General features: G+C 37.2%; 1 protein-coding gene across 1 annotated transcript; it reads left to right on the forward strand.

The window, feature by feature from the left end:
* The first annotated feature begins 1,711 nt into the window (after positions 1 to 1,711).
* Positions 1,712 to 27,074, forward strand: PALS2 (protein associated with LIN7 2, MAGUK p55 family member). The gene is made up of 11 exons (XM_083884824.1): positions 1,712 to 1,830; positions 6,473 to 6,625; positions 14,838 to 14,990; positions 15,501 to 15,728; positions 16,891 to 17,022; positions 19,000 to 19,099; positions 19,614 to 19,682; positions 20,700 to 20,861; positions 23,409 to 23,611; positions 24,040 to 24,168; positions 26,485 to 27,074. Exons 1-11 carry the CDS (start codon positions 1,714 to 1,716, stop codon positions 26,659 to 26,661), a joined length of 1,623 nt encoding a protein of 540 aa, XP_083740950.1. The 5' UTR covers positions 1,712 to 1,713; the 3' UTR covers positions 26,662 to 27,074.
* The last annotated feature ends 552 nt before the right edge of the window (positions 27,075 to 27,626 follow it).

Raw genomic sequence — 27,626 nt, forward strand, 5'->3', positions numbered from 1 at the left:
TGACTTCAAGGAAGCTTTACATTTTCTCTGATTATTTATAGGAGAAAAAGTGTTAACCTGAAATCTCTTAAAAAGAATTTACATGACTGTTAAAAATGTAAAGAAAGCTTATTATTCTAATACTTGCATTATTATGCAGCACCTATGACGTAAATTGACCAGAAACATCTGCCCGCTTCTGCAGATATTACAGCTTGCATGACTACAGTGAAAGTCACGAGTCTGAAACTGGGAATTGAGAAAATGTGAAAGAAGGCAGTTGCATCTGCAGCTGAACTAGTCAGGATGTAGGACATACCTAGTTGGGGAAATTGTGGACTGTTTACACGGTAACTTCGTGACTTTATGTAATGTGTGACTGCTGACAGGATTTTGCCTGTTACAAAGTAGAAATAATGCTGCTTCAAAGTCTGAAAGCATAAAGTGTCATTTTCCCTCCTACTCATGGTTTCACAGAAAATTCACTTTTTTTGAAACAAAAAGTGTAGTTAAAACATGTAAAATAATGCAGGGCTTTTGACATGCACTGGTGTAATTTAAATGTGGCACATGAGTTGATTTGCTTGTTGAAAAGTCAGTTCCACTTAACATAAGGAATGGCCAGAATTTTTTTTCTTCAGATGGAATTTTCTAGAAAGAACTGGAATCAGAAAGTAGGTGTTGAGAAATGCAGTTTGTTCTGTTACTGTGCAGTTTCATAATAGCTTTCATTATAAAGCAGTGAGGAAAGTTAAGGGTAAATTCCTGTGTGGGAGAGAGGGCATATAGGCTTTTCTAATTCTCTTGATATATACTACTCTGCAACATGCAGAGCATTGCAGAACACAGTGGTTATTCCAAGACTTCTGAACTTGTTGGGGATCTCAGCAGGAGATTTTGTTAGTACACCTGTGTGTGTGTCTCTTTGGGCTTGCATATATAACTTGGCCTGAGTTGAAAAGAATAAAGTTAAGAACAAGAACAAATTCTTCTCACTCACCTCAATGACTTCAGGGGAGCAGACAGCTGGGATGGTGGCATTTTCTGACATTTCCTTGGGCAGCATTGTTCATTCTCAGCCAAGAGCAATTCTCTCAGCAAGTCTGAGGGTACTGGGCAGGCACGATGCATTTCCCCTTGTAGGATGTACTTCCCATTGCAGCGTGTATGGGAGCAGGTCGCTGTTAGCATCTGCACCATGGGCACTCAGGGCCAGAGTGCAGGGGGTCAGAACTGGCTGTAAAGGACTGCTGGGGGTGGACACAAGTGTCCTCACAGTAAGACCTGCCTTAGAAGCAAATTTTTGGTTAGAAAAAATTGGTTTGGAATTATGTGTTCATTTTAAAATCAGTGAATCTGCCTCTGCAAGCATTGTAAAACTCGTGGGTTGCTGTATGTATGTGTATATGAAGGCTGGAAGCTTCTTCTGAAAAAGATGAAATTAAAAGAGTACTGAATGACTTGCTTTTATTGTATTTGGGAGATTATGCATACCTTGTACATACTTTATACTTGTTTGTTTTTTCAATGCTTAGTAGCAAATCTTGGAAGGAATGTACTGGGCCTGGATTCAATTGGAAATTCTTTTTCTGTTGTGTCCCCTTGCTCTCAGTAGATGTATTTGACTGCTTAACATCTTTTAAATTAATGTTGTGGTGTTTCCCAGAGCTTTTGCTCCTTATGGAAGCCTGTTTTGGTCAGTATTTACTTTTTGTTTTTGTTTTGTCAGCAGCCATGCAGCAGGTCTTAGACAACCTTACTGATCTGCCAACATCGACAGGCGCTGAAGAAATAGACCTGATTTTTCTTAAAGGAATTATGGAAAACCCTATCGTAAGATCACTTGCTAAGGTACTTAAATTTGCTGCTTTGAGTGGAATCTGGAAATGTTTTAACTCTTACATTATTGTGTCAACATTGAGTGTGGATTGAGGTATCAACAACATGTTATTGGTGCATCTTATTAAAAGACTTGAAGGCCAGCTTGAAGGTGAAGAGTTGGTATAGTGTAATTTCTCTGCATGCTGGTTAATGGTTACATAGAAAAATCTAGAGGAAGATGAAAAATTCAGAGACTACAGAAATAATGTGGTTGCATTATTTATGAAGAAAAAATCATAATATTTGAAATTAGAAACAGTTGATTTTAATGTAGTCTTGTAACCACTGTTGTGTACAAAACCCATATGCCTTCTGACTTAAAACGTTTTTGCCAGAGATGAAAAGTCCCATGGCATAAAAAACTTTTCTTTTCATCTTTAGCTCAGAACTGCTTTCTCATATGCCAGGGAAATATTCTCTCCATGCCCTTTCCTGGATTTCAGCCTAATGCTTTTACTTTTGATTGTCAGCTCTCTAAAACATGGATTATCCTTGGGTTACAAAAATCTTTTATGTGTGGGTGGTAGCAATCAATTATAAATATGTAAGGTGATATTTGCAAAAAAAATCTTTGGACTCTGTAATTAAAATGTAGCTGGTCTTACCAATAGGAAGTGCAGTCAAATATTGTACATCACTTATATTCATTCTTAATCTTGCTTCATAAAAATAAGCTCCTTTCATGAGGAAAACCCAGTTAACTTAAATACAGCTGTCTTTTTAATAGGAATAGACATCTGAAAGCAGTGCCCTCTGGGCAGGTATGAAATCCTCTGTAAAGCTAAAGGATTGTTGTCCAGAGATTTTGTTCAGTATAAAAATCTGGAAAGGAAGACTTCTCATGAGAATTTATGTAAGAATTTACTTCTGTTTAAAAAATTGGTTTGAAGTTGAAGACATGGCACAGGAATAGTAAAAGCATTTTTTTACTCACGATGGAAACAACTTTAAGTATCTGCTGCATAAGTCACCTTTTATATTTATCATGAAGAAAATTTTCATTGGAAAGCCTTCTTTTCTTTTCAAGAATTAGTTTTTTAATGGCCAATAAAAATTAGATGGAATTTAATGACTAGCAGATGGAAAAAAAAGTGCTTGTAATGGAAACAGATTCTTAACTGTGCACATGCTTTATCTAGAATGCTTAAAGGTTTTAATTGTGTTCACATGGTGTGACTGCACTCATATTTTCTTCGTAATTATTTTGGAAAAATCCTCAGTCTTAACCAACAGTGCTAAATAAGGGTAAGATCAAAACACATTTGGTGAAGCGTATGTAATTCACATATGTATCTATTTGTCCCTAAAAATACACAAACTTACTTTTCTATTAGAAGAGCTGGTTTTACCAGAATTAGCAGTTCTGAGATGGTTACATTATTTAAGCAGAATCATTTCCAAGCAGGCCAGAAATGCAAAAGCTTTTTCATTTTTATTAGCCAGTTATTAAGACTAATCATTGTGTAAAGTATCCCAAAAAGGACAGTAGGAAACTTAGGGAAATGTGCCACAAGCCCTATAAACTTATTTTCTCCTTTTGGTCCTTAAATAAATGAGAGCAAACAATAAGCATAGTAGTCAGTTCATAGTATTTTGCAGTGCAGTTTGGCTGATCTTTTAAAACTGGGTTACATTCATTTCACACTTTTCCTGTATGGAATAAGGGCATAAAGGTAGAAATTAGAGATTTTTTTGGGATAGGGTTCTTTCACTGAACCTTTCCACTTTTCAGTAGGTGGTAGAGGAAGGGAGAGCTGTTACCATTGTAAAATGTTGGTTTTTTTTTTTTTTCCTGTCAGTGATGTTTATAGAGTCATAGAGTAGTTTTGGTTGGAAGTGGCCTTTAAAGGTCACCTTGTCTAACCCCCTTGCAATGAGCAGGGACATCTTCAACTGGATCTGGTTGCTCAGGGCCCTGTCCAGCCTGTCCTTGAATGTTTCCAGGGGTGGAGCATCTACAGCCTTTCTGGGCAACCTACTGCAGTGTTTTACCACACCCATCCTAAAACTTCTCTTCCTTGTATCTAATCTCAGTCTACCCTCTTTTAGTTTAAAATCATTATGCCCTGTCCTATTGCTAAAAGCCCTACTTAAAGTTTGCTCCCATCTTCTTATAAGTCCCCTTTAAGTGTTGAAAGACTGCTATAAGGTCTTCTCAGAGTCTTCTCTTTTCCAGACTTAACAACCCCAACTCCGTATCTTTCTTGTGCTGATCTTTGTGTTCAGTACTAACTAGTCTTTAGAATTAATATGCTTTTTGGAAAAAAATTGTTGAACTTGGAACAAGCATGGATTCTCCTCAGTTTTGCTACTGAACTATTATATCAAAATTCTTTTCTCCTAGATTGTTAACTATTGTTTTGAGCCTCAAAACTTTATCTTCTTTCTGCTGTCACACTATTGCTTTTAGCATTGTAGCACATACCTACAGCAGACCAGGTGAATGCCCAGCCCAGGCCAAGGAAACATTTTGGGAGTAATCTATAAGCATTTAAGTCCAGTATTTAAGATGTCAGATTTTGGGAGGTAAAAGCCTCGCTGTTTGAACATTTGGCAAGTATGATAAATACTGAATGCACAGAAAGGCTCAATTCAGTATCAATGTTTCTGAAATGTTCAATTGAAATTAAAAGAAAAATTGCAATATCCAAGTTAGGTTTTCCTGTTTGTGTACTTTCTAATTTATTCATACCATTCCATATCTTGTTACTCCTCAACATATTACAGGATTAGAGATTGTTCACTGATAAAACTTTTATGTTCCCCAGTATATACATGGCCTTGATTTTGGAGTGAAGGGTGAGGATATTTGTTATTTAGATTATACGGATAGTGTTAGTGGTGGCTTTTTAAAAACAATGAGTGAGAAAAAAGGTAACCCATATTCTCTAATATTATAAAGGTTTTGAGTTGGGTTGTGTTTAAAAATCACTAGATTTGTGTTTTTCCTTGCTGTAAAAGAAGGATATTGTTTACTGTATGTATTCTGTACAAAATAGCATTCCCTTATAAAGGAGAATGTGTGTAGGTGTTGAGCTTCCTATAACTTTGTAGTCACAGTTGTTTGGTTTGTGTGTGTTGGTGTTGGAGAATTTTTGAAATGCTTTTATGTTAAGTTAACCTTTCCAGAGTATGGTCATCAGGCCTGCAGAAATAGCATTTTATAGATATAAAGTACAATTTAATACTCAGATGATTTCAGGAAGCAAAGTTTTCTGCTTTTAACAAAATTTTATTATCTGTTTTAAAGCACTAATAAAATGGCAGAAGTGCTCACACCCCTTCAAATTATATCTATGGGAAGTATATATAGATGACTCTGAATTATACCTGTTATGTATTTGTTTTTTATATGCCAAAGCAATTGCTCCATTGTAAATTTCTTGTTGCTACAGTGTTGAAAATAACTTTTAATTGAGAATCTGAGTTATTTTTGGCCTCCTCTTATTCCCTAATTCTATGGTAGAGCAGTATCTGTAATAAATAAGTGAAGCATTCAGAGATGCTTCTCTTCCTGCTCAAAGCACCCACCTTTCAATGAATTTCAGTATCTGCAGAGTTCAGGAAAGGATTGTGTCTGTAGGAATAGCTCTAGAAATAGATGAAATATCCCAAAGAATCACAGGATGTTTGAGGCTGCAAGGGACCTCTGGGGGCCATCTGCAGATGGTCCAACTCTCCCTACTCAAGCAGCGCTACGTGGAAATGGTTGCCCAGGACCACATCCAGACAGCTTTTGAGTATGCCCAAGGAGGGAAGCTCCCATCTTCTCTGGGCAGCTTGTGCCAGTGCTCAGTCACCCTCATGCTGGAAATAGTGTTTCCTGATTTTCAGACAGAGCTTCCTGAGTTCATTGTATGCCCACTGCCTGCTGTTCTGTCACCAGTCACCACTGCATACAGGCTGTCTCTGTCCTCTGCACAGTATACCTTTTATACACATCAGTGAGATTGCCCTGAGCCTTCTCTTTTCCAGGCAGAACAGTCCCAGCTTGATCAGCCTTTCCTCAAATGTGAGATGCTCCAGACCCTTCATCATATTTGTGGCCCTTCATTGAGCTCTTTCCAGAATGTCCAGAGTGTGACCTCACTAAGTGCTGAGTAACACTCACTCTTCTCCTCTGCATTAACACTTCTAATGCAGCCCAGGATACTGCTAGCTACCTCTGACTCCAACTTTACTTCAGCATTTTCTTCTGTAAGGCAGATTTTTTTGTCTTAGAAGGTGCTGTTCAAAAGGTATTTGAATGGGAGGAGTCTGAAGTGTTTTTCTTGCAGACTCTGAAAAGATCCCATAGTTCCTTTTTTGCCCTTCTTCTAGAAGGTGTACTTGTCCAGGATTCCAAAGCAGGAAAGGTCCTGAGGTGCTGTATTGTTGATAGAGCAGTGCTTGGTGTGTATAGCACAGAGAAGGCAAGGACTTAAAAGCCTCTCTGGTATGTGCTTATAAAGTTTGTTGAGTCCTGTAGTTGAGCATGCAGTATCCTTCAGCAGTTATATAATTTTTCTGGCTTTTCTGCTGAAGATTGCACTGAGAAATTACTTGAAAAGTTCGTAAATGTGAACCACTTGAAACTTATTTACGTTATAGTCTCATGTATTTAATCTTACAGGCTCATGAGCGACTGGAAGATTCTAAACTTGAAGCTGTCAGTGACAACAACCTGGAGCTGGTGAATGAAATTCTTGAAGACATCAGTCCCTTAGTAAATAAGGATGAAAATGTTGCAGAATTGGTTGGAATACTCAAGGAGCCTCATTTTCAGGTGCCACCTTTTTACTGTATGTTACCAACTTACTGTATCAGTGTTCACATACAGATCTAGGAATAATAATGAAACAAAACCTGAACTATAACAAACAGTAATATGTAGGATTTTACTCCAAATAAAAGGTAAATCAGAAGCCATGTTACAAATAGGCATGATTTTATTCTTTGATATAATTTCAAAAATACCTTTACTCACTTTCTTAAATTCTACTGGAGTTTCTGTTATCAATCTGGGACAAGCTTTTACTTCCTGTATGACTGGAGTTTCCATAAAAATTCCCTGAAGCCTTGCTTCATCCCTAACATATTTCCAGGTGATTTCAGTTCCTGATCATGAGCATTGTGCATTTCAGTTCAGCTGTTGGCATTCATACTCATGTGTAAGACTTATGGTTTGTAGAGTGAACTTTATTCTTCTGTGGTCTGATCTGCACTGCAGCTGAAGCTGAGACTCTGCATCCCTCTCACTGTTGCTCTGCTTAAGTGAAGTGTTGACATATGCTTGTCAAAAGTAGATTTTTTCCATTTTGCTGTTTCTATGACCAGCTTCTGTACTGAGCCTCGAAGATCAAGGTTTGAAAATACTTTGTAGATTCTGGCCTTTCTAGGTAGGATTCAGTGGACTTTACTACTTCAGTGGACTAGTACTAAACTAAAGGTATTGTGCAGGAAAACATAAACAGCCTTTTCCTGCAGTGTAAGTGGACTTTTTTGGCAGACAGGTATGAAGTCATAGGCATTTTTGGGATCAGTTTAAACACACTTTTTTCCCAAATTTTCCATTAGATGTTAGACAAACACAGCTGTGAGATATGTTACTGTTTAACGTGGATAAACACTGGAAATGCTGTTGGTTGTATTGTGTCCTCTTGGAGAAGGGATCACTTAAAGAACTCAGCTTTTGGGGCAGTAGCTCTTCTGAGTACTGACAATGGCTCTACCTCTCCTGTGTTGGCCTCTCTTGTGCTCTTACTTGTCCAGAAAGGCACCATAGCTAAGTGATCAAAAACTATGATTTGGAGACTTAGGAGTGTGTAAACCTGCAAATCAGTCTTTGATCCCATAAAAGAAATTGATACTTGAAAAGGACTGGATGAGTTTGGAGGAATTGATAGTTAAAGTGCAAAAGGATTAGAACTGAGGGCCAACTGGTGCACTGATAGACCTGACAATGATCCATTGTGTTAGACAGAGAAAATAAAGCTGAAAGTCAAAGAGGATGATGAATCAAAAGATGAAAAGGGCATAACAATTGAAGTGCTGCACTTTGAAAGGCAAGGTAGCAATGATCTCTGGAGAGAGATGGCAAAGGCCAGAGAGCAGCTTGGGAAAAGGATCTTCGAGGTGGAAACTAGAAATGGCCTGTAGGAGAAAGATCAAATAAGAATTTTTGGGTGAATAAGGATCAAAAAAGAATTACTGGATGAATAGCAAACATTAAGGCAAACCCAGCATTTATTCCTGTTCAGTGGTCCGATCTACAGAGAGGCAGAATGTGATGTTGGTGTCAGGCACTTCATTAGTTCAGGCTTAAAAAACTTAAAGATGTAATGTAGAAGTTCCAAAACACCTAGTGAAGTAGAGTGTCAGTATTTATTCTCTTTCTTGTACCTTTTTTGTTGCTCGATATATAAGGACCAAACAGGAAACTGCATATATGCTACCTTAATTTACAGTTTTGCTCAGATTTTTTTGTTAGCGCTTCCTAATTGCATGTTAAAGGTCCATTTAGCAAACTTCTCTTCTCTTTCCTTCCCTGTCCCAGCAGTAGATATTTAGTGAAGACTGTAAGGCTAGAACAAGCCAACAGTGATACCTTCCAAAATGTGTTGTGAAGATTTAGTGATTTGTTGCTCAAACTTCTGAGTGAGAAGTAGTATCATCCACCTGTGGTTCTCTTCCGTGAGCTTATTCAGTTGTTTTTTTTATCCCATGTGAAAATTTGTCATTCATGGCATCCACCATCTGAGTGGAGACACTGCTCTTTTGGTTTTGAGACGGTCTCCTGTCAATTTCATTTAATATTCCTGTCCTCTCGTGTAGGAAGAAAGTGAACAGTTTTTCTTAATCAGCTTTTCCATGTTACTTGTGATTTGAGACCCCATTATGTCTGTCTGTGTCAAGTAAATAAATTGAAGGGAAGCAAAGCTGTATACAGCATGGATTTCTGAAGTGGTGTCATAATTTCCATTGCATTTCTTACTCATGGCCTAGAAGTTCCTAGTATTTGGTTTGCCTGTGTTTAACAGGTGATGAATAGAACAGAAAAGTTCAGTTAGAAGGGACCTATAGTGACCATCCACTCCAGCTGCCTGACCAATTCAGAGCTGACTGAAAATTAAAGCCTGTTATTAAAGGTGTTGTCCAAATGTCTGATAAACACTGACAGACATGGGCCATCAACCACCTCTTTAGGAGCCTATTCCAGTGTTTGACCACCCTGTCAGTAAAGGAAAGGTACCTCTAGGCTCAGGGAGAGCAGAGGTGGATTGCTTGTTAGGCTCAGTTTGGTTTTGTACTGTTTACATCTTCGAGATACCATTTCTGAGTCTGTCAGTTAATATATTAAACTAGGATTGTGTTCTCCTTTGCAGACTGTGTTGAATTTCATTTGCCTTGTTCTCAGAGTATTGCTCATGAGGTGCCTCTACAGGTTACAGTCAGTTGTTTTACTCCTTGAATAGTTCATCAGTATCAGCAAACTCATTTCACTTCTCATCCCTATTTCCTAGGTCATTTATCTGACATGTCAGTATATTGGCAGGTCTAGAACTGAGCCCAGATGCCTGTGGAAGTCAGCTGATTACATGAATTCTGAAAACTAAAAGCAGTATATTGCTGGCACCAATTTTTCTGTCTTCTACTCACTATTTTCTTCCAGTTGAAAGCCTTACTGCTTATCCTGTTATAGTTTTGTTTCTTTAAAATACTTCTACCAAAGGCCTTATGGAAATATGCAAACAACTCTTAACTGCCTTGTTGCCATGCTTTTGGTGACTCTTCCAGGGAATCTAGATTTGAGGAGCATGACTTCCTTTATTAAAGCATGTTGATGCTTTCCCGTGATCCATTTTGTCCAGTCATTCTGGGTTTTATGGAAGCTTGTGATTTGTTTAGTATCAGCATCACACTTACTGTTTTGCAGTTTATTGACTCTTCTTGGAACCCAGTTTAAATAGTCATGTCATGATTATTGCTTATATGCTGCTGCTTTTCCTTTAGTGTAGGGTGAGTCATGGGCATGTAAGAAAAATACAGTGCAACTCTAGCTGCAAAATCTGGACTGGTTAGAAAGGACAAAAAAGTATGAAAGGACAAAAAGTATCCAAAAAGTATCTCTCAAAAAAGAGAAAGTAGATGGTTAAGACAGGTAAATACTGCCCTGAGGACTGGCCTATTCATCACTCTGTCAAAATTGGAATTAATTTTAAAAAAGGTCTGAAGAAGCTTTAACTTGTATTTTTAAAATTTATTTTCTATGTGCCTGTTGTGAGGCATTCAGTCTCATTTGCAGAAACAATGAGCAGTTTTGGCTGCTGTGTATGGGCAAAAGCACCTATCTGCTTACTTCTTTAAAGTACATCTGCTGTGATTCTGTTCTGAAGGCAAAAATTAGGGAGAATTTTCAGCCCTTAATTTTGTACTTCCATTACGCATATGAAGGCAAGCAACAAGATCAGCTGAGCCAAAGTACTGATTTTTTATTTAACTGGTATCATGGTTATGACCACTGTAGAAAAACTTCAAGGACAAATTCCAGACCAAAATGTGGATATATCTTTTTTAAGGCGTGGGAAAACCAAATGTCTCCTCCAAAAAGGAAACAGAAAATTACCTAAATACTCAAGAAATAAGTGCTCTCATTTCTGCCTCATTTGGTGCAAGGAGGCATATTCCAAATTCTGCATGAAGGGAAAAAGGAAAAATACAATGTCAATCACATTTATAGAAAATGTCATTTGCATCCTTTCTCCAGTTCAGTAAAAGTGCAAACAACTCAAGCTGACTCTTTAGAAGTTTGATGGACACTACTGTGTAATTGGTTTAGAGGCTGACTTGGTATTTTACAAATGAATGGTGCCACTTTATCACAGCGTCACCTTACAATTGTAACCTGCCTTGGCATACAAGTATAAAATGTGATATACAAGGCATCAGTGCAGTAGTTTGTTTGAATATATCATTTAGTGCTTACAGGATTTAATTTTTTTTTACATTTTTGTAGAAGAGCATTTGGGAAGGACTGGAGTACAGGTGCATGCATGGCTGTATTATTACTCCCTTTTCTCCTTTCTCCTTTAATTTCCCTTTTTTTTTTTTTTCTTCCACTTTTTATAGTTTTTTTTAGTTTTAACTGAAGTTTTCAGAGGTCAAAGTGAGAACATTCTAATGAGTTTCACAGTATTGGTGGCTGGCCAGTAGGTCAGTATGTGTTGCAGAGCCAGCTGGCACATGCAGTACATGCAGAAAAGGCTGTAGCAAATCTTACCAGACAGTGGCTGGAGAGCAGAAGACAGGAGTGATGAGAGAAGTTGCCTTGAGGAAAGAAGAAGCAGTTGAAAATTTTCACACTGTTGGAGTGGTTAAACATGCAGAAAAATCACTTCCACTTGCTCTTCAATGGAAGAGCTTGTTCTGTTACTTTCACCTTCCAAACATTAGCCAAACCATTCATCCTAAGTAGATTCTGTTGGTAACAAAATACTTAATCTAAAAAGCAGCCAATATTATCTTCTAATAGTTAGGTTTATAAGGGCTAATTACACCTTTAAAATGTTTCCTTTAGAAAAAGTGACCTTAAATTGCCTCCTAGACAGATATTAATATATAGGGTTATTTTCCCTACATATTCCTGTGCTCTTCCCAGCCTTCTTGATTTTTCTAAGGTCATAAATGATTTCCTCGCTTTTCCAGAAGAGCCTTTAAAATGTGTTCTTTTCACATGAACGTTAGGGAGCTCTAGTCCATTTATTAAGTCTAATATTTAAACAAGGTTAGCACACATTTAGTGCATAAAAGAGGAAAGGAAATATTGTAGATCCTTCTAGGCCTAAAGTGTTAGAAAAGGAGTCCTAAATTCAAGACTGTAGAGTCATTCTACTCTTGTGTATTCCCTCCCACCACAGCCCCCAGTTTGTAACTTAATTGTTCTTTCGGATCAGAATTGGAGAAATTGTTACTATAATATTTAGGGCAATGCTTCATAACATGTTTAGATTATGTTGAGAATTTTTTTAGGAAAAACAAATGTTGAGTTTAACTTGGCTTCAGCCCTGTAGAGAGCCTTGAATGTTTAATGGTTCTCTGTGTACTGAATTTTTAATTATGTTTTAAAATAATTTTTTACCTATCAAATCTATGCAGCCACAGAAAACTCATGTAAAGTGATCAATATCTTCTAAGTTTATGGATTGTTTTTTGACAGTGTCTTGCATAAAGAGACCATACTGTCTGTCACAGGACTGTGTATCTGTTGTGTTTTTACCTCTTGTGATTTGCAGCTGTTCTTCTAAATGCCTTTTTCTGACAATTATTGGCATTTTTTCATGAGAACCTTTCTACAGCTGTCCAGTCTTGGATAGTCAGCTGATCCTGTTTACAGGAGGAAATTTTGTATAGAGGAAACTCTGAACTGTTTTATGGTTGTTGATCAGTCCATGTTGTTTTGCAGACTTTGGCAGTGGTTTTATAAGTGTTCCAGCACCGGTATGGAAAGGTCAGATGCCAGTGGAGCTCTGGAGTTGCAGGAGCATGGGATATCACTTTTTCCGATATCACAAGAAAGAAACAAGAGAAGTTGGTGTAACTGTATTTCTCAGTTCACTCAGCCACGTTCCCAAAATAAGAAAGTAACTTAGTGACAGAAAATGTTGGCGCAGCGGTACAGATGCAAGGCCCCCGTTGCCAGGTGCCTGTACTTAAGTGTTCTTCAGGACTGTAGGTCATGACCTGGCTGGAAACAGTGTCATAAAACTGGTACAGATTCTTGAGTTCCAGAACTGTGAGTTAGGTGTGGGACAGTAATAAGTTAACTATGCCTTAAGGAAACCAATAAACTACTTTTCTTAAAGAAACCACTTAGAGTTGTGGACAGTCCCTGATAGTCCTTCTGTGACTCAGGTATTGTGTAAAAAGTAGGAAAAAGATCCTTTGACTGAGAGATGGTTAAGTAGCAGTTTTATGAATTCATACTTATCCATAAAACTGAGTGGTTAAAGAGGATCAGAATGGGGAATGAGATCAGATTTAAGAACTAAAGAATTTTACGAAGCATGTTAATATGAAAAGGATGACACAGACTGTTATCTTAGTAGGCTTTTTGGACTGTGGATCAGGTTATAATCTATAAATTGCATTACCATTAAGGGGCAGAGAGCTGTACAAGCAGCTGCATGAGGCTTCATGAGAAATATAGTGGGTTGTGGTCAGAAACTTCAGGGACAATTTGTTCTAGCATGTGGCCAGAAGAAAACTGAAAGTTTCTTACTGCTGTATGTACTTGGTTTTATGAGTCCTAATCTGTAAAAATGTGTAGCTGATGCAAATTAGTTTCATTTTGGAAATGTAGAAAGATCCAAAAATATGTTGCTTGCAAACATTGGCAGAGGGATCTCTTCTCCTGGTTTCTGGACTGGATGTGTCTTGGATAGTGAAGAATTAGAAATTGCTATCATCTGACAGCTGCTTGATTTAAATAAATGATTGTTTTTTCTATTTAATTTGATTTGGTTTGTGTCCACAGTATCAGAGCAGCCACAATAAGCAGCTGTCTTTACAGTCTTAATGAAAGGAGCAAAATCAGTGAATTAATACTTCCTTCTAACCTAGAGCTGAAATATCAGCAGGTTCATTGTGTAATGGGCAGATTAAAATGACTGTTTAGGTTTGTGACACTTTGAGGGTTTGCATGCTGAGCTTAGCACTAACCTAATGTGGTTGCACAGCCTTTAGCTTAGAGGTGGCTTACAGAAGGATGGAGCAGACTGCACAGCAAATCATTACTCTGACCTGCTCCCTTGCTCTGCTTGCTGATAGTTCGTTGTCTTCCTCTGGCACGTGCGTGTCGGTATCAGTGATAGTCCCATGGTGCCCTCTCTTCTTGGCTTCTTATGTGACACAGTCAGTAATCTGCCTTAAAACCATGTCTGGCCAGTCACTGGTGGAAACAGAGCTGTGTAGTTGGAGGCCCAGTGGGCATCTCTTCTGCTTGCTGCTTCTCTCTCTGTATCCATCACTGTGACTCCTTGTGCTCCTTTACCTTGGACTACTGTGAATGATGGCTGTAGGGTGTCCCTTTTCGTCTCATAGAGTCACAGAATGTTTTGGGTTGGAAAGGACCTTAAAGATCATCTTGTTCCATCCCCCACCATGGCAAGGGACACCTTACACTAGAAGGTGACAGAAAGACAGAAAGTCTCCACTGTCTTAATGTCCAAGTTTGATCTTGGTTTACCTGCATGTATTGTTTGTATATATATATTCTTTATCTTAATATGTATGTATTCTTTATCTTAAGATATCTTTTATGAGAAAATCATGCCTAAATTACATTGTCTTCCAAACATGATTATATTAATTTGGATCTCCTCCTTCTACCTTGTATTTATGTATGTGGACTGGTGAAAACACCGTTAACTCTAACCTCTGCTCTTGTCTTCATAAAGTAAATCCTATCAGCTTGGATTCATTTGGTGCTAGAATTCTGCCTTGGCTTTATGCAAGCAGGAAGCACTCATTCTGCATATGGCTAGAAATCATTGCGTACCTGTCATTATCCAAATTACTATGGAGGAGAATTTTATTGCATTAAACACAAGTATCTAATGATGAGTTATCTTCCTTTTTTGCAGTGCGTTGTTCATTTACTGTAACCATTTGCTCAGATACTGTCTCATTAGGTGGAAGACTGTTTTAGGTGCTTCTTTTTCTGGCTTCTTCCCTTGTAACATAACACTTTACTCCCCAGTTTTGTTACAGTTCTATATTTCCTTAAGAAGCAGGATTTTTATTTACAAGATAGCATATTTGCCAAGGCCATAGACTTATCAGTTCATGTGAGCACTTGTGTCTATTTTTGCTTTATTTCACATGAAGTAAAAGTATTATGACCTCGTCCCAAAAGGACAGCTTCAGTGGTTATTCAGCACTAAATCCTTTCACAGTTATTTCATGACTTTAAAAAAGATTTTTTTTCTGTTCCTTTGCAGTCACTCTTGGAAGCGCATGATATTGTGGCTTCAAAATGTTACGATTCCCCTCCTTCTAGCCCAGAAGTCAATAATTCTTCAGTAAACAACCAGGTTGTTCCGGTAGATGCTATTCGTATCCTTGGAATTCACAAAAGAGCAGGAGAACCACTGGTAAGTAATTGAGAATGAGTGTGTCTTTGAAATGCTAGTGAAAACATTTGCATGTACCTGATTTCTTGCATTATGTTATAATTACTTCCATTATGTTGTGTAATTTAGTGGGTGATAAGCTCAGTATTGAGAGATTGAAGTAGGAAGGTACTTTGGTGTACTCCATCCCATTCTCTCCAAGAAGTAATGGGATAGTGATTAGGCAGTCACTGGGCTGAATGATCTGCTAGCCTAATTGACTAACACAACATCTGTTTGTTCCTGATATGAGATGACAGGATTGCATGCAAGCAAGAACAAGTCATTTTTAGCTTGTATGAAAACCTTGTGTGAAAGCACTTCTGTATCACCTGATGCTTCCTGTATCAGGAGCTCTTACACTGTAATAGCTGTAACTGTTTTCATTGGAGTGGGTGGAATATACCACACCTGTGTATTGTGCTTGAGATAATGGTAAAATGAAACTGAAATTCAGCCAGTGGTACACTGAGTGTCATGTACCTCTTTCAGGGAGTCACATTTAGAGTGGAGAACAATGATCTGGTGATAGCCCGAATTCTTCATGGAGGGATGATCGATCGGCAAGGTCTTCTGCATGTAGGTGACATTATTAAAGAGGTGAACGGCCACGAGGTTGGAAACAATCCAAAAGAATTGCAAGAACTGCTGAAAAACATCAGTGGAAGTGTCACTTTGAAAATTCTACCCAGCTACAGAGACACTGTCATTCCTCAACAGGTCAGTAGCACATTTCTGATGATTCTGTGAAAAGAACTTCAGCTTAGTACTTTATTGTGTAAGAGTCTTTAAGATTCTGGATTAGACATACTTTCTAGACATGCGTCTATTTTGTGAATATAATGCTGAGAAGAAGAATAAAATGTAGATACCTTTAATTACATTTTAGAAATGGATTTATTCACCTAATATGCCTGCCTAAAAAACTCAAATTAGTGTCTAAAATTGTGCGGCATTTGTATTCTACATATCAAGCATATCTTTGACCTTAAGTGACCTCTGATGACCTCACAACAATCACATTTAATACAGTGAAAAGTGTGTGTGGTTATAACATGGTTGGTGTCGAAATAATCCATTTTATAAAATTCGGAAACATATTTAATTCAACAGATGAGCTTGAACTTGCTGACTTCAGTGAGTACTTGGATTGTTGTTGTTGCTGTAGGCTGTCAATTTCTTCATGGCAGAAGTAACTTCCTGAGCTAAATCAGTGCCTTTAAAACACTGTATAAGATGTTCCTCTTATAGGTAGTGGGTCTTAATGCCTGTGACTATAACAGGCTATGCTTCCACTGAGTACAGGCTGAGGGAATGTGCTTTATTGGGGTAGATGCAGGGCTTCCTTTGCTCCCCAGCCTGGTACAAAAAGAATCAAAGATGTTTTCAGTTCAGTCATGTAATCCACTCTTTCTTCTCCTGCATAAAATTTGAGTCTTAAGCAGTTGCATCTCCTGTTACTTTTAAAACATTGAATTCATGGCAAAAATAATTCTTAAGATTCCACAAGCCTTGAATACAGTGCCTTGCATTCCAAGAATTTTGTTTTGTATTTTTAAGTAATTAAAAGTCAGAATTCTAATTGAGTTATATATATGCTGAAATGCAAAATTGAGCATTTTGTAATACCATGTTCAAATAGAACAGATATTTTTATTTTTATCATGAAGCTACTTCAGTCAAGGTTTGCACTGTTGATTATTCTGTCCCAGTTGGCATATATAACTTTTTTCTCTCTAGATTGTATTTTACGTGCCAAATGCAACTTGGATCATGTCAAGCCTTTTATGCTGTAGGTAAAGGCATTACTTCAGTTTGACTGATAGTTTAGTCAGAATGTATTTTATAATGCTTAAGCTTTGTTAATTTTCACACATTTCAGGTGTTTGTGAAGTGTCACTTTGATTATAATCCATATAATGACAACCTCATCCCATGCAAAGAAGCAGGTTTGAAATTTTCTAAAGGAGAAATTCTTCAGATTGTAAACCGGGAAGATCCGAATTGGTGGCAGGTTGGTAAAAAGATTAAAATAAGTAAAATAAAGAACAGAAAAGCATCAGTAGTTTCCTTAATAATAAATCCTTTAAATTATGATCTCCTCCCATTTAACGGTAGATACCTGAAAAAAGTATTTACACTGCAGTCCAATTTCAAGCTAATGTAAAGATATGAAGTTCAAACAGTAAAGGAAAAAGAATGTTTTAAATTGTATATGTAACACTCAATTTACTGTTAGTGCTGATGATTTGTCTTTGTTCTTGTATCATAAGCCTGCACATTCCCAAATCAGTTGAAGATGGACAATTTCTAGAAAAAAAGTCTTAGTTTGACTATAATTGTGGTAAGCCTTCCCTGACAGCAACTGTGGAAGAAGTGGACCCCTTCCTGAGTGCTCAGAGTTGAGGAGAGGGAAATTATATTGTAGATTTGAAAGGGGTGAGGATAGCTGTTGGGAGAGGCTGTATGTTTTATTTCTATAGTGGTGATCAGTGTCTGTGAGCTGTATCATGCATGCTCCTAGTCATAGTGTTTGCACTGTTTCAAATATTAACAGTTCATCCTGGTTTCAGGTGGTATTTCCACATTCAGTCTTCCAATAGAAATGTAATCCAGTGCTTCTGCTATGTTTATTTTTCCCAAGACACTCTGCACAGAATTAAACGTTATTAGTGCCTCTGAAAATGGGACAAGTGAAACTTTAAAACCCTTTTCTCAACCAAGATCCTCAAAACTGACATTTGAGGATGAGAAAAGAGTTTCACATTATTAATTTCCCTTTCTACCCCTACATTGCTCACCCTTTGCAAGGTAACAAGCAGAAAAGAGCCAGACACTACCTGAGAATAAGATATATGACTTCTTTAAAAGCAACAGAAATATTCTAAGATATATCAAGAGCTGCTGAATTTTGTTGCTTCTCGGTGACAGTAATAACAGAAAGAAAGACAATAAAAAGTGTGAGGGAAGGCTGAACATTTATTGCTGCCAACTTAATTAGATTCAGAAGTAGACACTCCAAAACTCTGGAGGAGTTTGATGTTTAGCTCCCATGCTGACTTCTGTATTGCCTTTCAAACTCTCCAATTGTAACTTGTGGGAGTCCAGGAGAAATAAATCTTCAACACTCAATCCGGCAAAATTGAAATGTGTTAAATCAGTATAGTGTATTGCTATGCAGATCATGCCTCAGGAAAAGGTTTAGATTTTCCTCATGCTTTCTAGAAATGCTAGACTGTTAATGAAAACTTCATACTGTAAAAAATCAGTTAGTCATAGATAAAAACATACAAGTCGAAAAGCAAACATTTCCTCTTAGCAAAAGAAGGATTTATTGCAGGCAAAAGATTTATGGAGAATTAAACACTTTATAACTGTGTTTGTGTGGGCTAAGCTTACTGAGAATTGAGCTTGCTATGGAATTATTTTATAGAGAATTTTAGCCAATTCATTACTTGGAATACTTAAGTTACTAAGATTTTAAATCTGTAGTCACTTAGTGCAAAAAGCTTGAAGGCACAATTAGGGATGTGTTACTGGCATTCACTGGGAAATGACAGTTAATAAACTGCACTGGAACCTGTTTGGAGCAGCTCAAGAATACAAAATAAGTATACTGAACACTAGAAAATACTGGGTTTTGTCACCTGAGACTTCAATGTCTGGAACCAGAGAATTCCACTTGGAAATTTTAGGCCAAAGTTTTATGCCTGCAGGAGCTTACTAATGTAATGGGAACCAGTAATGAAACTTGCATCCATTTTACTTAAATTTTCTGAATTTTAATACTCAGTAGCAAGGCACTATTCCTGTAAAGGAGAATTTAAATATTTACATCTGACTTTGAATTTTTAAGTCTCAGTAGTAAATGTATCAACACTCACCACTGAGAAACTGGCAGAGAAGACATCAGTCAACAACATGCTGATGAGAAAAATGCTTCTCACAAGTTAAATGCAATCATTTGGTTTTTGGTTTTTTTTTCCCCCAGGCTAGTCATGTCAAAGAAGGAGGAAGTGCAGGTCTAATTCCTAGCCAGTTCCTGGAAGAGAAGAGAAAGGCTTTTGTTAGGAGGGACTGGGACAACTCAGGTGAGACCTAATGAATTTCAGGAGTAGATTTTGCTCTGACTCCATTTGTTTTGCTTTTCCTTCATAAATAATAGAAAAAACTGCTGTGTGAGATTACACAGATTATTGTGAAATAATTTTATATTTTGGCTTTGGCTGAAGGACAAAGAGTGAAGTCTCTGTTTAGTGTTCAAAGATATATGAATCAGTTTTGTCACCTGGTGAGGAAAAGCTGAATGAGGTGGGACAAACAGTGTGCACTTTTTAAAAATTTATTGTATGGTATGCACTGAAATGTAATAAGCTAAACATTAAATTTTCAGCTGCTTTCTTTTCTAGAAAAATATTTTGTTCTCTCTGTATTCAGTTCTTTCTGTACCATTTCATGGGTTTGTAAATAAATGTAATTTCTTGCCCTAGGATATATACAGTTCTAGAATAGTCCTTATCAATTTATTAATTTAAAATTTCATATATTCATGTAAGCTTTGGAAATTAACAGAAATTGTGACTTCATCTAGTTTTTTATTTTTAGGGCCTTTTTGTGGAACAATAAGCAGCAAGAAAAAGAAAAAGATGATGTATCTCACTACAAGAAATGCAGGTATCTCTTAATATTACAGGAAAGCAAAGTTCTTTAGGCTTCAAAACTTTCAGAATGTAGTGTATCCAAAACTAAAGATTTGCAGTAAAATATTTGATTATAAGTTTGATGGATCAGATAGTTTTTATAGTTTAAAAACAATAGTGACCAGTGCAGACATGACTGTGCTGAATACATCAGGTGGTGAGTGGAAATCAGGAGAAAAACTGAGTGTTAAGAAAAAGAAGTGAAATATTTGTTGCCAGTGGGCTGAGGGAATATGATTTTTCCTTTCTGTTGAGCATTGGTGAGGACACACCTAAGTGTACTGGGCACCTCCTCAGTGCAAGACAGATGTGGACATATAAAGGTGTTGAAGGGACTGGAGTATCTCAGCCATGAGAAGTTGAGACAGGTGGGAATGTTCAGTCTGGAGAAGAGGAGGCTCAGGGCATGTCTCATCAATGTGTGCAAATACCTGAAGGGAGGGGGCAAAGAGGGTGGAGCTGTGTGGGCTCTGTGCAGAGTAGCCCAGGGACAGGGCAAAAGCCAACAGGCAAGCACGGGTTCTGAATGTGAGAAGACACAGACACCTTTTCTGCTCTGAGGGTGATGGAGCACTGGCACAGGTTGTCCAGAGAGGTTGTGGAGTTGTCCTTGGAGATACTCAACAAGTGTCTGGATGTGGTCCTAGGCATTGTGGTGGACCAGATGACTTCCAGAGATCCCTTGCAACCTCAACCATCCCATGGTGCTGTGGAAGTTCACTAATTGTTAGTCACAGTTTTCCCCTTCTGATCAAACACAGACTTGCTCCTTGGCAGTAAAAGTGAGAACCTGACCTTATGCTGCCCATGGAGGAATAACTACTCTATTCCCAAACCAATTTAAAGCAAGAAGTCTTGTATGAGACTTACTGCCCTCTGAGTAGTGTTCATATTCCTATGGGGTCTGTTGATAAATAGCAGAACTATTTAATTTTTTTTTTCTTACAGCCCAGAGTGTGTATTAAAGCTTTTTGTACATTTCTTAATGTAGAATTTGATCGCCATGAAATCCAGATATATGAGGAAGTAGCCAAAATGCCTCCTTTTCAGAGGAAAACCCTGGTCTTGATTGGGGCCCAAGGAGTGGGGCGAAGGAGTTTGAAGAACAGGTTTATTGTGCTGAATCCTACTAGATTTGGAACTACAGTGCCATGTAAGTTGTCAGCATTCCTATCATAATATCACTCTTTGATTAACTGGAAAGTACCTGATGTTTATCCTTGTGATTCAGTGTAGGAGTGATTTTGTCAGACATAAAAATTATATGGAGTGGGAAAACAAAAGGCTCTTCCTGTTTTCAGAAACTGAACTAACATATGACCATGAAAATATTTGTAACTAGAACTTAAGCGTTATGATGCTGTAGAAAACCAACTTTTGTTGGTGCAGTATTTCAGTCTGTGCAGTATTTCCTCAGTGTCAGTCACTATCCATTACTGAGGGGATTCCATAAGTTCCCAGAAGCCTTCTGTAATGAACAGCCAGTGGAGTTTCTCAGGTCTGCCTTCTAGTTTTCCACCTGTGGACTAGGCATTATAAATTTTTGGTTTAGTATTAAAAATGTAGGGGAAAGCAGCAAACTTCCAATAAAACTGAAGTAAGTGTTGGTGATATCCCAGATTTGTATAACTATTCAATATTTTAATATACCTAGCCTTAAGCACGTGGTCTTTCATTTTTTCCCCTACAGACCGCAGAAGAAATGTTCTTTCACCTGAAGCATGTTTTCTTGCCTTTCTTTCAGATACTTTGCTCATCCACCTTTGCTTTTTTACCTCCTCCCTCCTGTTTGACTGCTGACCAGAGAAGCCCACTCTAGCTACATTATTATTCTCCTGCCATGTACTTTTCAGAATTTCAAAACCAGTCTGTTCCCTTCTGTTTCTGGTGGGCAAGAAATAGATCTGATAATAATAGGAGGAGGGACAGGTCTGAAAGATTAACAGTGCAAGATGAGAGAACCAGTCTCTCTCATTTGCTGAATCCCTAGCATCAAAACTGGCCAGGGCACTTGGAATTGGTTTATGGACCTGATAACAAGGTTGACTTCTCAGTGTTACTTTTTTAAAGAAATCTCTCCTGGGAATTTCTTTATTTTATATTGGCAAAATAGTAAAAGGTTTTTTATTGCTTCTAAAACTCTTATTCTATTTCAAAAAAGCCTTCGGAATTACTTATTTCTCCAAAATGCTATCTAGATGCTTGAATATGTGTAAGTAATGCAACACAGGTGTTGAACATTCTTCAAAGACATAAAAGTAAACTCTTCCCAATCTGATAGTCTAACCATGCACATGCAATGTGCAGGTTATTGTATATAGAACCTCTTCTTTACTTTGAATTTTAGGTGGGATAATCAGTAAACTTAGTTTACTTAGTTGGTCTTTGATTAGAAGAAAATTCTCCAGGTTATTCATAAACAAATTTGTGTTGGATGTACTTTGGAAGATGGGAAATGGATGAAATTGATCCACTGTGCTACGGGGAGAAGTAGCACAATGTTCTCGGTGTTGAGTTCTAATCCAGCATGTGGTGGTGTGGTTTTTCTTCAGTGTGGATAACTGAACTGTTAAATCATCTCATAGCTGTAAAATGTTAAAGCTTACGCTCCAAAATTAATTGCAAACTGATATACGATTCTTTTTAATGTAATGTATTAACCTCTATAGTTTCAATCTTTCCATAGAATCTTGACTAAAACAAGATGTTTTAGTAATATATTTATTCTTAACAGCTTCAGATAATCATTTCTCCTGGTGCTTGTGTTTTCTGTAAGATTGAAGGATAGGAATTACTGGAAAGGACAGATTGCTTTCCACTTGTCTCAATAAATTGCACCAAATGATGATAGTATTACCAAAGGAATGCATTGACTGTTATGTTTAATATGTTCTAGAGTTAAATATGTTATGTTTAATATGTTCTAGAGTCTAATTAAATATAAGCAGTGGGTAGGTAATATGGTGATAGGACAGCAAAGCCAATAATAATCTGATGGTATATTTTATTTTACTTTTTTTCAATTTTTACTTTTTTTGCTTAAGTAATGTCTGTACTACACAGTGTAGCCAATACCCAAGATAGTTGATAATGATTTACTCAAATACTGGCTTTAATCTCTCTACAGGGAGATTTACCTTGCTTTAAAAGGGAAGTTGTCCTGAAAAGCAGCATTAGCTGGCCTCCACTAAGATTCTGCTATGGTGGCTGGGCTGCTTCTGATACTTAAACTAATTTTCTTTATAGCTAGCTCAGGTTATTCTACCCTGAACAACAGGGCAAATAGAGAGCAAAAGTTTTGGGGCTGGGATGGGGCAGATCTTCTTGTGCTCAGCTATTTTCACATGTACATTTGGTATTTGACAATTAAACTTCCATTTGATTTCCAAGTCACTTAAATAAATATTTATTAAGTGAATAATTAAAAAGATGACATGAATGAGTATTGTAAATGGTGTGAAGGAGTAAGACAAAGGAAATAGGTAAATGAGTGGGTAAGCAACATACAGGAAGGAATACCAATAAAGGGAACAGGAGGGGCTGTGCTCAGTTTTAAAATTTATCTAGAATAATGAATAAACCTGTACATGGAGGAATCACAGTTGTATAACAATGTGTATTATAGTCTCCATAACTTAGTAGGCAGTCCAGTCTCATGAGAATGAAAACATTCAATTTATATTTTAAATTTTTTGTTTAGTTACTTCACGAAAGCCAAGGGACGATGAAAAAGATGGGCAAGCATACAGATTTGTGTCACGGGCCGAAATGGAGACGGATATTAAAGCTGGCAGATACTTGGAGCATGGGGAATATGAAGGAAATCTTTATGGCACCAAAATTGATTCCATCCTTGAAGTTGTTCAGACAGGAAGGACCTGCATCTTGGATGTAAATCCACAGGTATATGATTTATAATGTTTTTATTATAACAAGTGTGGGATTATAATGCTAAAGAGGTGAAGAGAGAGGCCTTCAAATTTGAAGGCTTCCTATCTAGTTTCAAGGTTACAATTATCAACTGGATTCTTGTGTTTGTGACACTTATTTGGAAAGGGTTAGAAAGATGGAAAAAACCCAACTTAAATTCTGCATGACAGTGGAGTCTTGCAGAGTAGTAAATAATCTTTTAAGCCAAGGAAAGAACATTTCCTGAGCATTTCAAAAGGCAGTGCAGGAATTTCTAAAATAGAAATAAGAATCCTCCCTCATGTGTCGCTGCCCGTTGTAACAGATGAGTTTTGTGGTGTCCCTTAAGTAACAGAGAGATGTGGTGAGTCATTCTCAAACTTCAGTGTTTTTTTTTTTCTTTTCTTTTTCTTCACCTCTAGGCACTAAAAATACTGAGGACTTCAGAATTCATGCCCTATGTGGTGTTCATTGCTGCTCCAGAGCTGGAGACTTTGCGAGCTATGCACAAGGCTGTGGTAGATGCTGGGATTACAACCAAACTTCTCACTGTAAGCAAGTAGTTTCTCATTTAGTTTGCTTTGAACAAATTGTTCTTAGATTTCAAAAAAATTCTTTACCATTAATTTTTGATGGCATTTGTTCTGAAATGAATGTCTCTAAGAAAAGTTAGGCAAGACTTTTGCTGATTACCTAGTAGAAGTTAATCAAATACTATAAGGAAGATTGCTTCTTTCTTAAAAATAAACCTCTTACAGAGAAGTGTTGATTACAAAAATGACTTGTAACGTGTACTTTGGGAACTGTCACCTTTGATTATTTGCAGCAGACCGTAGATATTTCATGGTGGCAATTGTTCTTTTATGCAGACATCTTTCCTTGACTTTCCCATCTCCCTTCCCACCCAAATTTTTGTTCCCGTTTGTCTTAATAATACATGCATGTTTTAAAAATGGAATCCATAATGCTTGGGAAAGGTATTGCAGCTTGTGTCAAAAAAGGAAAAAGAAAAAACCCCCACAAACCAACAAAAAAACCACCCCCAAAATAAAACACAAAGCGCCCCCCCAAGAATGCAGGTAGTCCTTGTTTTCACTGCTGCAGCAGCATGTGCTGCACTGAGAATGGCTGAGAGCTGCCAGAATAAGAAGTGTTGAACAGCTTCCCCTGAAGTTCCTTGGATTTGGCATATAAAGTGAAGTGGCATGTTTTGTTCATTAGATCTTCCCTCCTTTTCTGAGCATTGTGTGTAGCAGAGGAAAATAAGATGTTTTCTCCAATGCAGCAAAGTATAAATACTCTGTGTGGTTATGAATTTTCCCAACTGCAGGAGCAAAGAAAAAAAAAAGCCAGATTGAGCAGTTCAACTTCCCCAACCGAGAAAAGCATGTTTTGCTGATGGCTCATAATGATAGCACTGCAGCTTCATAGGAATATCTTAAAATATCTTGAATAAATGCTGACAGGGCATTCAAAGCTATAAAATGGGGTGGGGGGGTGGTTAGTATTTTCACTAAATGAGTATATGATTTTTAGTCATGGGTTCTGGTTATTATGCATTCTAGTATCTCTCTGGGTGCTCAGTCATTCTTCTTTCCTGCCCCAAATGAACCCTGAATTTTATCGTGCATATGCAAGAAGGCAAGGTTAAAACTGTCCAGACAAGTATAAAAATAATTTCCTGCGTTTCCTAATATTGGATTCCCTAAGGGACATCCTTGCCTCTGTATTACTTCTTACGAATAATAAAGAGCATCATTAAATTTCAAATGTGCATTTATGTGTCTTTACAGATTCTGCATCACATCCCTGCACATGTATAGAGTGTGATTTGCTGTTTCATATTCTTGTGCTTCCTGAACAAAGGAAAAACAAATGTCATTTAAAGTAATATGGTTTGCTTGTTAGTGAACCTGGCTGTATTATTTCTAGCATCCTCACCCTTTCCATTACAAAAAGTCTAGCTCATTTATTTGTCTCCTCCATTCACTGTGAAGGAAAGGCTATTGACAAACTAACTTTTCCATTTCGGCTTTTATATTGACTTGAAAATATGGAAATAAGTACTGAAATAAATACTGTGAAGGGGGACAAATCTCATAACTGCTTACAAAAAAGAATGCTGTTGTGCAAAAATGGAGAGGACTTTTTAAAGAATGTAGGACTAGCAAAACACAAAACATGCTCAGAGGCACTTTATAAAGGCTTCATAATGTAGGAATGTAAGTTTCCTGCATATTTTGCAGCTCATGTCAGGACTACAGTAATGCAGCAGTAGTTTACAAATGAGGGATTGGTGTCAGGTGAGCTAGGCTGAAATGTTGTCTCTAAGAGCCATAAAGTATTCTAGAGCCTTATTCTTCTAGAAATTATCTTTCGTTTCATACTAATTTAAAATCTTGGATTTTTTGTGCCTCTGTGTAAATAAAAGGGGCACAAATAAATTTACAAAACTGATTGACTCAGTCATTCCTAAAGCATTAACTTTATTCTGGTTGGATCATCAACTGCCCATACAAAGGGCAAATTAACTGCTCATTGTGCACCCCAGCCCAAGTTCACATGCTTGTATTGATTCTCCTCAAAATCGCAAGATTGGCAAACATTTGCTTGCCATATTTAACATTATTGACACAGCTCAGAACTTTTTCAGCCCTTTCAACGTATTTTAGCTAAATTTCTGTGTGAATTTACTATAAATGAAAACTTTCCTTATTTTAAAAATATATTTGGTACCTAGCTTTAAGTAGTCAGTTGCAGTATGTACTGAAGGAATCTTCTTCTGCATCTGTAAGGATTTGCCAAGTCTTATCTTTAAATCTTTAGTAAGATTTAGATTCACTAATCCTTAAAAATCTCTTGCACAGGACACTGATCTGAAGAAAACAGTGGATGAGAGCGCGCGGATCCAGCGAGCCTACAACCACTACTTTGACCTGACCATTGTCAATGACAACCTGGACAAAGCCTTTGAGAAGCTGCAGATGGCCATCGAGAGACTGAGGCTGGAGCCACAGTGGGTCCCCATCAGTTGGGTCTATTGAGCTGTTCCAGTGAGAGCTTAAGTAACAAATAAAGTCAACAGCAGCCAATGTGACGTGTAGATACTGATGATAACCTACAGCACCTGTGCATTTTTACTCTGTGTATATTCAAAAGTACACTGTTCTGAATTTTTATAAAAATGTTGAAGAGAAAGTGTACTTAAATATGTAATTTATTTTAATTTTTCTAACTTTTTACAGATAACCTTTCTATTCATATCACATGAAGGAAATGCGTTTAAGCATTTTTCTATGTTTTGGTTTAGTACCTTTGCCTTTTTCATCTAAGAAACTCATTCACTTCAACATTTACATCTTGGTCTTACATTTTCACTGTGATTAAAAAAATGATACTTGAAACAATTTTTGTAAAATTTGTTAATGTCAGTGTTTAACTGATAAAAGTCTATAGCTCTTATTAGGAAAGAACACTAATTTCTTTGGGTTTTTTTTTCTTCTTTAAAAAATAATAATTTCATGGGAACAGAATTTTAAATATTAAAAGCAGTAACAAAAACACAGGTCCATTGCTCCAGCTGCTTTTAGCTTAATGTTGGTGCATTCCTGATGTTTCGCAAGTTCTTGATATCTCTTGATTTAGATAACTTTTGTGTAGGTTCCCTTATATCTGTCTCCTAAAATAACATAGAGCAATACCTTGCAAGCTGCTTATTAGGCTTTCTTGGGAGCGAACCTGTTAGCCCATTACAGTTGAAGTACTGACATTAGAAAGTCATATGCAAGGTAATTCAGTGCAATTTGAATAATGGTGAAGTAGCTTGAGAGAGAACCTGATAACGTGGAGCCTTGTTGGTGACACTTAATGTTTAGGACTATTTATTCACACTTGTGAAAACACATTGCTTAAAAAAAGAAAAAAAAGGCATTTTCTTTTCGTAGGACATTGTTCTGTATTTGTATAGTGATCTGTGGCTTCATTTCCTGTGACATCTAGCTGGGTTCTA

Source organism: Zosterops lateralis (genome assembly GCF_965231275.1).
Source record: "Zosterops lateralis genome assembly, chromosome: 1".
Lineage (NCBI taxonomy): Eukaryota > Metazoa > Chordata > Aves > Passeriformes > Zosteropidae > Zosterops > Zosterops lateralis.